At 33.7% G+C, this 12,898-nt stretch overlaps 1 protein-coding gene across 1 annotated transcript; it reads right to left on the bottom strand.

The window, feature by feature from the left end:
- Nucleotides 1-1,197: 1,197 nt before the first annotated feature.
- Nucleotides 1,198-12,252, bottom strand: LOC137644830 (glucoside xylosyltransferase 1-like). Its single transcript, XM_068377718.1, has 7 exons — nucleotides 12,156-12,252; nucleotides 9,349-9,402; nucleotides 8,462-8,558; nucleotides 7,653-7,986; nucleotides 4,343-4,516; nucleotides 4,074-4,232; nucleotides 1,198-1,386 (listed from the first exon to the last, which is right to left on the bottom strand). Exons 1-7 carry the CDS (start codon nucleotides 12,244-12,246, stop codon nucleotides 1,216-1,218), a joined length of 1,080 nt encoding a protein of 359 aa, XP_068233819.1. The 5' UTR covers nucleotides 12,247-12,252; the 3' UTR covers nucleotides 1,198-1,215.
- Between the last annotated feature and the right edge of the window lie 646 nt (nucleotides 12,253-12,898).

The following is a 12,898-nucleotide window of genomic DNA, read 5'->3' as shown; positions in this document are numbered from 1 at the left end:
AGGAATTGACGGGCTATCAGTGCGAGGGGAGTGACAACGATAATGTACAAAAAACAAAAATACTCTTCAGTGTACGAGCGTATGTGATACACGTGCAGTACAATTTGCTTCACGGCTAGAACTGAGTCTTTTGAAAAAGTCCTCGTGACAATCTATTACCATATATATTCAATCTTAATTTTCTCCTTATGCACCGACCAGGTCTCTTTTATCTTTAAAGAAATTGAAATGTTTATGATGCTTGATTTTCACCTAATACACATTATATTTTGTTAGAAATCATGAACAAATCTCAGATTTAACTTTATAGCCATTTAAACATTTTATATGATATAATACAAAAAGTTTGCCACAATCCTCTTTTAATGAAGTTCTAATATGGCACCCTCATTCATAGGAAGTATTGAGAGAGACTATAAGAGTTCGTTCCAAATGTGTATACTCTGAAAAACACCCGTGAACGCTTTATTTGAGAATACATTGTTCTAGCACCAAAATTCAAGAATTCTGAAATATTTTAACAGACAGAAAAATTCAAGGGGAGTTTGATATTGTACCCGTTTTGTATCTTTTGTAACTGAATTGCGATGTGATGCAATTCTGAATCTCTTATACAATTTTTTATACAATTTATACAATTTTTTTATATATCATTTTTTCCATTAGGAACAGAGTGAAGTGAACACAAGTCAACAAATATCAAACTGTATATTGATGTAATTTTTTGGAAATTTAAAAGGATCTATTTAATCAAGTTGCAATAGGTTCATTTAATGTATTCATATTCAAAACGTGTAACTCAGTACAACATGTTAACACAGTTTAAAAACTAAAACTAAATACTTGATACAATACAATGAAAATAACCATCATGATTTCGCTAAAATTGTATTTATTACAATAATTTTACAATCAGATTAAAAATCAGTAAGATTAAAAAAATATTTCAAGGCGAATAGAAATCAATTTCAACATTCACGCCACATCTACATCTCGATTTACATTTGCAACTGCTGCATCGAAAATCGCCTCAAAGCAAAACAGCAACCAAGATAATATTTATATTGGTGCTCTGTTGAATGTTGCTCTGATTAAATAATTCCAAAATAACAACATCTTGGAAATTATGGGACAAAAAAAAAAAAGAAAAAAGAAATATACATAGTTTTAATCTAGCTTCATTACACTAGGAATCAATAAGAACTGAGTTAATTCTCACTTTTCCAACATAATTTGTAGGGATTTTGTGAACATAATATCTAGGGAAGGCATTTTTCTACATGTGATCTGGTGACGGCCTTTGCTTTTCAATTTATCTTTGATATCTTCAAGGAGTTCTGACAACGATGATCCGAGCTGGTAATTTTCCCACGCATCAAAAACACTCTTGAATGAGCAAACATAATTATTATTATTATTACTATTATTATTATTATTATTATTATTACTTGCTTAGCCATAACCCTAGTTGGAAAAGCAGGATTCTATAAGCCCAAGGGCTGCAACAGGGAAAATAGCCCAGCGAGGAAAGGAAACAAGGAAAAATAAAATATTTTAAGAACAGTAACATTAAAATAAATATTTCCTATTTCAAACTATAAAAACTTTAACAAAACAACAGGAAGAGAAATTAGATAGAATAGTGTGCCCGAGTGTACCCTCAAGCAAGAGAACTCTAACCAAAGACAGTGGAAGACCATAGTACAGAGGCTATGGCACTACCAAAGACTTAGAGAACAATAGTTTGATTTTGAAGTGTCCTTCTCCTAGAAGAGATGCTTACCATAGCTAAAGAGTCTCTTCTACCCTTACCTAGAGGAGAGTAACCACTGGACAAATACAGTGCAGTAGTTAACCCCTCAGGTGAAGAAGAATCGTTTGTTAATTTCAGTGTTGTTAGGTGTATGAGGAAAGAGGAGAATCTGCAAAGAATATGCCAGACTATTCGGTGTATGTGTAGGCAATGGGAAAGTGAACCGTAAGCAGAGAGGAGGATCCAATGTATTACTGTCTGGCTAGTCAAATAACTCTTTAGCGGTAATACCTCAGTTAAGAAAGTCATATATTTTGTTTGTATATATATAGTGTTTACAAATACTTACTCATTTTTCCTCAAAGAATAAATTAAGTTTATATGCAATATATACACATATAGGTAGTAAGTTGGCCAGGGCACCAGCCGCTCGTTGAGATACTGCCGCTGGAGAGTTATGGGGTCCATTGACTGGCCAGACAGTACTGCACTGGATCCTTCTCTCTGGTTACGGTTCTTTCCCTTTGCCTACACAGACACCGAAAAATCTGGCCTATTCTTTACAGATTCTCCTCTGTCCTCATACACCTGACAACACTGAGATTACCAAACAATTCTTCTTCACCCAAGGGGTTAACTATTACAATGTAATTCTTCAGTGGCCACATTCCTCTTGGTAAGGGTAAAAGAGACTCTTTATCTATAGTAAGCAGCTCTCCTAGGAGAAGAACACTCCAACTGTCAAACCATTGTTCTCTAGTCTTGGGTAGTACAATAGCCTCTGTACCATGGTCTTCCAATGTCTTGGGTTACAGTTTTCTTGCTTGAGGGTACACTCGGACACACTGTTCTGTCTAGTTTCTCTTCCTCTTGTTTTGTTAAAGTTTTTATCGATTATATAGAAAATATTAATTTTAATGTTATTACTCTTCTTAAAATATTTAATTTTTCCTTGTTTCCTTTCCTCACAGGGCTATATTTCCTGTTGGGGCCCTGGCTTATAGCATCCTGCTTTTCCAACTAGGGTTGTAGCTTAGCATTTAATAATATATATATATATATATATATATATATATATATATATATATATATATATATATATGTCAACACAACATCGTGTTCAAATAGAAATAAATTTCTACCTCATACTTGGGATCGAACGCTAGCCCCTTCTAATGAGGTATGAGGTAGAAATTTATTTCTATTTGAACACGATGTTGTGTTGATATTTATCCATATTGACTCATTAGGGGTAATTTGAATGAATTACAACCAATTGTGTCACGTGGTGGCCCGGGGAAATCAGGTAAAACTCGCTGGTGAGAGACTGATGTCTCGCCAGGTAAATCCTCGGACAGCTAGTTAGCGTCAGGTTCAGATTTCCTTTTATGGGCTCTCGTGGCATGGTTGGTTTCGACCTGGCCTTTCATTAGAAGGGGCTAGCGTTCGATCCCAAGTATGAGGTAGAAATTTATTTATATATATATATATATATATATATATATATATATATATATATATATATATATATATATATATATATATATATATATACAGTACATATGTATACATAAATATATATACAGTGTATATATATACATATATATATATATATATATATATATATATATATATATATATAATATATATATATATATCTATATATATATATATATATATATATATATATATATATATATCTGTGTGTGCAATGTATGTGTATGCATGTTTGTGTGCCTAAGATGATATGATGATTTCTACAAGAGACTCCAAATACCGCTATGAAACTACCCTCTTTGAAAGCTGTTTGAAATAAAAGCTATGACCAAAGATACTGAATACCTTGATGATATTAAATAAGGGGCTAGAATATGGAGAAGTCCTTCCACTTTGGGGGTTAAGGGAATCCGAGACCAACTCATAGAGACACTATACTCAAGTTTTTTTTAATGAGGCGTATTTGTACTGACTCGCATGTCTTCACCTTCCCAGTGAATCACTCTTTCTGCACTGACTCGGAGGGGTGCCATTTTAGCTCGGAAAAGTTTCCTATTGGCTGATTGGTTGGACAAAGTTATTCTAATCAATCAGCTAGTAGGAAACTTTTTCGAGCTAAAAGGGCACCCCTCCGAGTCAATGCAGAAAGAATGATTCACTGGGAAGGTGAAGACAGAAAGGTGTCAGGGTCTCTTCAATACGTTTGGCAAAGCTGATTGTCCATCAAGTAAATAATTTCTAAGTGTATTGCATGTGTGACAAGATGTGTTGAAAGACAGAGGTATATAGAATCTACAAACAACTTTGTCAATTTTATACTCACTCGGAATTTAATACTTCTGTGTCGAGTAAATACTCCTTTTGTGCCATGAAGGAGATAGACTCCACTTGTCTCAGCTTTCGGACAAATGTTCTTACTGCCAATGCAAGATCCAGTGTTATAGTTCCATACGCAGTCTAGATTATAATAGATTTCAGGATTCTGGAAAAGGAAATACTGCGTAATAACAACAATACACTGAATTGTTCTTATTAATGAATTTTATAGTTATATTTAATCATAGAATATCAACTGAGTTTTCTGACAAATACCTGACCCACAGCAATATTGACGATATCATTGGTCTTGAAGGCCGAGAGTCGTTTTCTGTATTTGTCAAAAGCCTTCAGAGTCACGTTAGTCCAGCCTTCTCGGAGTGCTCTCAGTCTCGTCAAGTTCATGACCATAACTCCTGTGTTGGCTCCATTTGGCTTTGGGAAAGGAATCTGTTGAAGGAATCAGGGAATTTAAAACACTCTTAAGATAATCAGCTCTGCTATTATCTATTAGTGATCATACATTATAACCTGCGTTTAAAAAGTTGATTTTTTTCTATTCATCTTCGCCCAAGGGGTTAACGACTGCACCGAAATTGTTCTGTAGCTACTTTCCTCTTGGTAAGCAGCTCTTCTAGGAGGGCACTCCAAAACCAAAAACACTGTGCTCTTGTATTGGTTAGTGCCGTAGCATCTGTACCATGGTCTTCCACTGTTTTGGGTTAGAGTTCACTTGCTCTTGTTTTGTTAAAGTTTTTATAGTTTATATAAGAAGTATTTATTTTAATGTTGTCACCTTTCTTAGAATACTTTATTTTTCCTTGTTTCCTTTCCTCACTGGGCTGTTTTACCTGTTGGGGCCTCTGGGCTTATAGCATCCTGCTTTTCCAACTAGGGTTATAGCTTTGCAAGTAATAATAATAATAATAATAATAATAATAATAATAATAATAATAATAATAATACATTTTAACCAGAGTTTAAAAAGCTGAATTTTCTATTCTTGTGACTATTCATGCACTTGCTCATCAACTCCACAATAAACCCTGTATTTGTTCACAGTCTCTTTTCAGTGTTTTTTCATTAATGTGACGCAGTTCCGATAGGCCCTGCTGCTTCCTCCGGCCGCCTTGGTGACCGCTGAGGGAGCAGTAGTAGGGGATTCAGCATATGAAACTTCATTTGTGGTGTATAAAGGGGGAGGGTGGGCTGTGGCAAGGACGGTCAGAATTATGAAAAATCTTATGTAACATGCATAATGAACTAAATGAACGACGGTGCCAAAGATTAACATCTAGATCAGGAATAAGGAATCAAATAGACCGTAAGTTCCTGTCCAATAAATTCAGATGCGAATCAGCAGCTGAGGCCCAGACAGGAGAACAATACTCGAAACAAGGCAAAATGAAAGAATTAAAACACTTCTTCAAAATAGTTTGATCACTGAAAACTTAAAAGATTTTCTCAAAAAGACAATTTTTTTGTGCAATTGAAGAAGACTCGGACCTAATTTGTTTCGTAAAAGTAAATTTGCCGTCGAGATTCACAGCTAAAATTTTAAAAAAGTCATAAAAAGTTAAAAAAAAAAAAATATCAATGCTGAGATCCGAATGTTGAGGAGCCATTGCCCTTGACCTACTTACAATCATACTTTGAGTTTTGCTAGGATTCAACTTCATACCCCATAATTTGCATCATGTACTAGTTTTAGCTAGATCTCTATTCAGATCTATATTCAGGGGATGGAATTGATGCAAAGGTAGTAGCATCATCCGCGTATGCAACAAGCTTGTTTTCTACGCCAAACCACATGTCATGTGTATATAGTATGAAAAGTAATGGGCAAAGAACACCACCCTGACGAACACCAGATATCACATTCCTATACTCACTATGGTGCCCATCAGCAACAACTCTTTGAGATCTATTACTTAAAAATTCAATAATAATGCTAAGAAACGACCCACCCACTCCCAACTGTTTGAGTTTGAAAACAAGGGCCTCATGATTAATATGGTCAGAGGCAGCACTAAAATCAAGGCCAATCATACGAACTTCCTGACCACAATCAAAGGATTTTTGTACACCATTGGATATTGTAAGAAGGGCATCACATGCTCCAAGGCCTTTACGAAAACCAAATTGTAAACTAGGGAATAAAGGATTACATGCAGCAAACCTATTGAGACGTTTTGCCAAAAGACGTTCAAAAACTTTAGATAATATGGGAGTTTTGGAAATTGGGCGGTAATCAGTGGGACTTGAGCTACCACAAACACATTTTCATAGTGGAGTAACATCACCAATTCTCCAAGTGCTAAAACCTTATTTTCCAAAGTAATTCTATTTTCATATGATCTAAATTCAAATATAAAGACATTATTATTATTATTATTATTATTATTATTATTATTATTACTAAAAGCTAGGCTTCAACCCTAGTTGGAAAAGCAGGATGCTATAAGCCCAAGGGCTCCAACAGGGAAAAATAGCCCAGGGAGGAGAGGAAACAAGGAAATACATAAACTACAAGAGAAATAATGAACAATTAGAATAAAATATCTCAAGATCAAACATTAAATTAGATCTTTCACATATAAACTATAAAAACTTCCAAAAAAATAAACATGAGGAAGAGAAATTAGATAGAATAATGTGCCCGAGTGTACCCTCAAGCAAGATAACTCTACCCTAGGACAGTGAAAGACCATGGTACAGAGGCTATGACACTACCTAAGAGTAGAGAGCAATGGTTTGATTTTCGAGTGTCATTCTCCTAGAAGAATCTCTTCTACCCTTACCTAGAGGAAAGTAGCCACTGAACGATTCCAGTGCAGTAGTTGACCCCTTGAGCGAAAAAAAAAAAAAGAATTGTTTGGTAATCTGTGTCGGCGTCAATGACTTTCGATGTCAGGATGCCAGAGAACTTCAAATTAATTGGTAATCTGTGTTGTCAGGTGTATGAGGACAGAGGACAATGTGTAACGAGTAGGCCAGACTATTCGGTGTATGTGTGGGCACAGGAAAAATGAATCGTAACCAGAGAGAGGGACCCAATGTAGTACTGTCTGGCCAGTCAAAGGACCCAATAACCCTCTAGCGGTAGTATCTCAATTAATCTGCAAGGCGAACATGGATTATTCAAAGCGGTTTTATGAACATTTTATGCACCAATGGTTCCTGAAAATAATTTGTAGGTTAGGTTAGGGGGGTTAGGTTAAGTTAGGTTAGGTTAGGTTAGGTTAGTCATTCGTTTACTGTAAGCACTCATCCTATCTTCGACTTGATACTAGGCCATTGATTACATCCTTCACTATTGATCTTCTCGAGACTTTAGGAGAGGAAAATCTATATAAAGTAATTATAGCCTCAGCTGATTGCCGAAAATAACAATTGTCTAGTCCGTGGTAAATCATATTTTTCATTCCTATTTGTTGGAAGTTACATGACGTTATGTCAGTGATAGTTGAATAGAATTTCCCTCCAATAATCCCATTGCATTCTGAAAAATAGTCACGTTACACATTTCTTTACTGAATTAGTGCTGAAAATAAAATTTAAAGAACGTTAGTAGATTATCACCCACCTGTTTCCTAACATAACCTTTCGAAGTCTGAACCATTCCAACAGCTTGAGACTCGTTGAATCTATAAATTTCCCTCAGGAGATCCTCCGGAGGCCTCAGGAATATAGTGTCCGTATCCACGAGAACCGCAGCATCAATATCCCTCAAGGATTGTGGCAGGAAAAGCCTAGCACTCGAGCATGGTCTAAAGTAATTTTTCATTTCTTCTCTATCCGATGGATACCAAACGTTACCAGATTCAAACTGCAGTCGAGATTTGTAATTGTCCGGCCATTTGCTTGGGATGGACTTTATTTGGTTAAAGACATCTACAGAATTGGTTAAGACAATGAACCTGGTACAGGAGAGAAAGCTCGCCAAATTAGATAACTCTTTCAATAAAGCTAAATTGGATGCAAAAAGTAATCAGACTTTGTTAAGACAATGAATCTGGTACAGGAGAGAAAGCTTGCAAAATTGGTTAACACTTTAAAAAGTGCTGCCTGAGTTGGATGCAAAAGGTAATCAGAAAACTACACATGTAAAAAGAATTTCTTCCTTCAATATCTACTATCCCTCCCCCACCGCCCCCCGCCCCCCCCCAAAAAAAAATGACTGATGGGAATTGTATATTAAGGAAGAGGTTCACATTTCAATGCATAATATTTTTTTTTTTCATTAATAATTTTAAAAGTTAAGATTATCGCATTACTAGACATTACTTCTACTGTTTCACATTTCCTTAAGTAAACATCAACGAACATTCCACTGCGAATGTAGGATGTTGCTGAGAAATATTCGAAACCTAAAGAAAAAAAATAATTTCTTACCTCAAGGTTTCACTTGTGAATGTCACGGCTGACTTCAAAAGCACTGTAATTTGACGCAATTGCCTTGTGAAGGAAGAAGTCACAGACTTGGCTTCATCTAGAAAGTAGGTGTTTTTTTTTTTTTTTATTATTTGTCGCTTAATACAATTCAGGAAGCTGACTGATTAACATTCCTAACCAGGGTTTAAACTTGAGCACATACCATTACCTAAGATGCTGCTGCTTTTTACCTTAGATTACCTTGAAACTTTTCAAATTTCCTTAAATTTGAAGCTAGTAAAACCAAAATTACCTTAAAAATATCATTAGCTTTAAAATGTTACTTTGAAACCATGCAAATTTCCTCAAAATAAAGTAATTACCTTAAAGTTTAACCCCTGTTCCTAACAGTGCTGCAAATATTACTACCAACGATAAAACAAAGACATTCTACACTATTAAAAGTGTGCATTAAAAAAAAAAAAAAAAACGGTAAATGTCTGGCAACATTTATTCCATGATTTTTACCGTTTTAAAAAACGGATCTATTGACGCAAAGGAGTGATATTACGGTCACCAACCCCTAAAAGATAATAACAAAGTAGTAAAATTACGGGTCGCCCGTATTTTTTTTAACAGTGTAATTAATGTTATCCAAAGCAACTGCAATCAGAACTGGCCTTCACCTCGGAGGATTGAAGAGATGGTCAATGCTCTATATTATAAAAGTTGTTTCAAAAGCTGTCAGTGAGAATGCATGAATAATAGAAACGTTTTGTAATTCATTTGTATAATTTCTGATTCTATTCCTTATTTTCTTGAAGATTGTGATAACTGGACCACATCAGATTCAAGAAAAAAAATATCTATAATTATGAAAGGTTTTAATACTTGATGTGAAAACTAACCTTTGCAGGCGATGATGATAAACGGTGGAAGAATTTCTTTCTTGTTTTGAAGACCTGTCAAAAATGCAATTGTATAATGTCATTCAATAAAGCCATGAGTCTCAAAGCAAAGGAAACAAATTGGAAGATTTATATCTGTGTAGCTTAGATCTCAAGCAACTGAATTATTAAACTGTCATTGGTGGTACATGCATAAAAAAAGAGAGAATTTCTAAAACCTTACAATAGAACAGGAGTTAACTCTTTTGGTATGAGGCCGTGGATTCGCTACCGGGGCTCTATAAGAGATTTATCATCATCGAATATACTCGCTCATTTACCCTTTAATAAGTTACATTTCCATTTTTATTTTTAAAGGAAGCAGAAGCTTTAAGAGATTACGAAAGATTTCGAAAAGTGTTGATGCTTTTTATGATGACTTAATGGTATTACAATTTTGCCCAAAGTATAAAAGACTGGAAAAGATTATTGATGATTTTAAACTGACAATATAAGTATTTTACTATTCCTATGACTAAATATATCATAGCATAATATAACTAAAAGAGCCTGAACGAGAAAAATACTCTTCTCAAGGGGACGTCCCATCATCCACCAGTCTTAGTTTCAACTTCATTTACAAAACCGATGAATCTTTTCTTTTTTTTTACTGAAATCAACAAGTATTATGGATCAGGGATCAGGGATCGTTACTTCCGCATCCAGGAAAATATCTTTAATTTTTACCCTTTTTTCAATTGAGAAAAGTTAAAAGATAGCCTCCATGGTACTTAAAACTTGTCCCAGGTTTCAAGTTCCTCGTTACTCACTTCACAACACTATAGTTGTAGCTACACTACCAGATGTGTAGGTGCAAAGCGTTGCGATCTGCAGAAAGTTCACTGTCATTATTTACCACCTACACAGATAGCATAGCTTGCATATTTTTATCTTTAAATCCCAGAGCATGTCTAATATATTGGGCAACATCAATGGGTGGCAATTCCAATTTCCTTGATTCTAAGCTACTGCTCATAATTTTTCTTAATTCTCTAGAGTTAAAGAATTCTCTATTTCTTTGATTCTATTCGACTGCTTCTAATTTCTTAATTCCCCAAAGATAAGAAATGTTCCGTTTCATCACCTGCCTCTCTGGACAACTCACAAAAGTTATCACTTTCATTCCTGTTTCTATAATTTTCTTCCAAGTCCATCACATTAACCCTTGTCCTTATTACTATGACAGCCTCCTTAGTGTTAAGGTCACCTACAGTATATAACATCTTCTATTGCTATTTACATACCTTATCTTGGTAATTTCTTTCTTGAGTTCTTGATTTTTATACATTTTTACCTTTTCAATTTCAATATTTCTAACAGTTTTTTTTTTCCAGCATTACCCATATGTTCCTCTATTTGTTCTTCCACTATCTCTTTAATTAATCGTTTATCAGCTGATGTGATGCTGTTATGAACAGCATTACATTTTTATAATCAATTCTATTCTTAACTTGCCATATTCCTGTTTTTGCTATTAACCTTATATAAGGTGTAATTCCAACTTGTTCACACATTCCTTTCATAATCTTGTAATGTGTACTCTCTAGCTCTTTCATGTCTTTCTCCTTTATTACACCCCTTTACTTGCAGACATTGCAAGTATCATTACTTTCAATATAACTTTATTCTCGCCAACAATGCCAAATCTCGTACCTTGTTACTGTCCTCATACTTCCTAACTTCTTGCATACATATTTTTGTTCCCATTTTTGCTTAGGCTAAGACTATTGTTTCAATTTTCTGAGTACCGTTATTATCATTATTATTATTATTATTGCTAAGCTATAACCCTAGTTGGAAAAGCAGGATGCTATAAGCCCAAGGGCCCCAACAGGGAAAATAGCTCAGTAAGGAAAGGAAACACGGAAAAATAAAATATTTTAAGAACAGTAACATTAAAATAAATATCTCATATACAAACTATAAAAACTTTAACAAAACAGGAGAAAGAAAAATAAGATAGAATAGTGTGCCCGAGTGTACCCTCAAGCAAGAGAACTCTAACCCAAGACAGTGGAAGACCATGGTACAAAGGTTATGGCACTACCCAAGATTAGAGAACAATGGTTTGATTTTGGAGTGTCCTTCTCCTAGAAGAGCTGCTTACCATAGCTAAAGAGTGTCTTCTACCCTGGTTTGATTCCCCTAAATATTTATGTTCTTTAACTGTTTCTATCCTTACATTTTTAACCACCCTGTGAATCTTTCTCTTTTTTTTTTTTTTTTTTTTTTTGTATATTACTACTAACACTGCTGACTCCAATTGATTGGTACTAAAACTAAATATCCTTAGTGCTTCCATACTGTAACAGTTGAGCATGGCTTTTTCTACTTTACATCTGTTATTGCTAGGGAACATTATATCATAGCTTCTATTATTATTATTATTATTATTATTATCAATTTTATTATTATTATTATTATTATCATTATTATTATTATTATTATTATTATTATCATTATTATTATTATTATTATTATCATAGCTTCTATTATTATTAATATTATTATTATTATTATTACTATTATTAAAGTAAAAGAACGACAAAGATAAAAGTGAATGAATTTGGCAACTGAACATCTAAATCAAGATGGGAATATAGTGATTGATAGAAATTACACCTAATCAAGAAAATGAATAAAGGATAAGAATGAAATATGAACATTAAAAAAATAATAGCTGGAATAATATAATTATGCAAAGAAAAGTAATAAAACGTAGAATTGAAAACTTTCCAAACATCCATTTCTTTCATTTTAGACTTTACCTAATTTTCGCTCTCCACCTAAACGACTCTTTATCATCGTTATGGCCAATCCGATCGCTAGCCAGGTTAAGATTTTTTTCCTCCTAATCATCGTTAACTGGAAAAGAAGAAAAAATTATTTGTTTACGGTTAATTTTTGTTTTTATTTTATTTTATAAATGTATTTAAGAAAAATTATGCAATAGAATTGTTTCTCATTTAACTACTCATTTTATCATTAATGTTTATTTTCAAAAGAAGTATTTCTTTACGGTTAATTTTTTCATCAATATATTTAAAAGACAAAAACCTCAATTGAGTTATTTCTCATATAACTACTCACTTGCTTATGAATGGCAAAAATAATGAATTCTTACTCTTCTCAACTAGTCAGGTGCTGTAACTCATGTATTCGAATAATATTAATTTCAAAAATTTGCTTATTCGAATATCTTGTAATTCGATCAATTGTAAAATCGGACAATTACGCATTCGAATAATTGTTTTCGAATAATTGGTTTTTTAAAAAAAAAAGTTTTTCGAACAATTGTCTTTCGGATAATAGTTTTTCGAAAAATTGTCAGAAAATCATATGAGTTATATGTTTACAATGAGTTCAATGTAATTAATGTAATCTCTACTAATTCTAGAGCACCAAGATGTATATCAATTAATCCTTAAATGTATGAAATGATTCACATGTCGTTTATTTACGATGAGAAATGAAGGGTTATTCATTTTACACCAGGTATAAAAGAATTTCA

This window comes from Palaemon carinicauda, chromosome 8 (assembly GCF_036898095.1).
Source record: "Palaemon carinicauda isolate YSFRI2023 chromosome 8, ASM3689809v2, whole genome shotgun sequence".
Lineage (NCBI taxonomy): Eukaryota > Metazoa > Arthropoda > Malacostraca > Decapoda > Palaemonidae > Palaemon > Palaemon carinicauda.
This window is presented reverse-complemented; position numbering and strand designations above follow the sequence as displayed.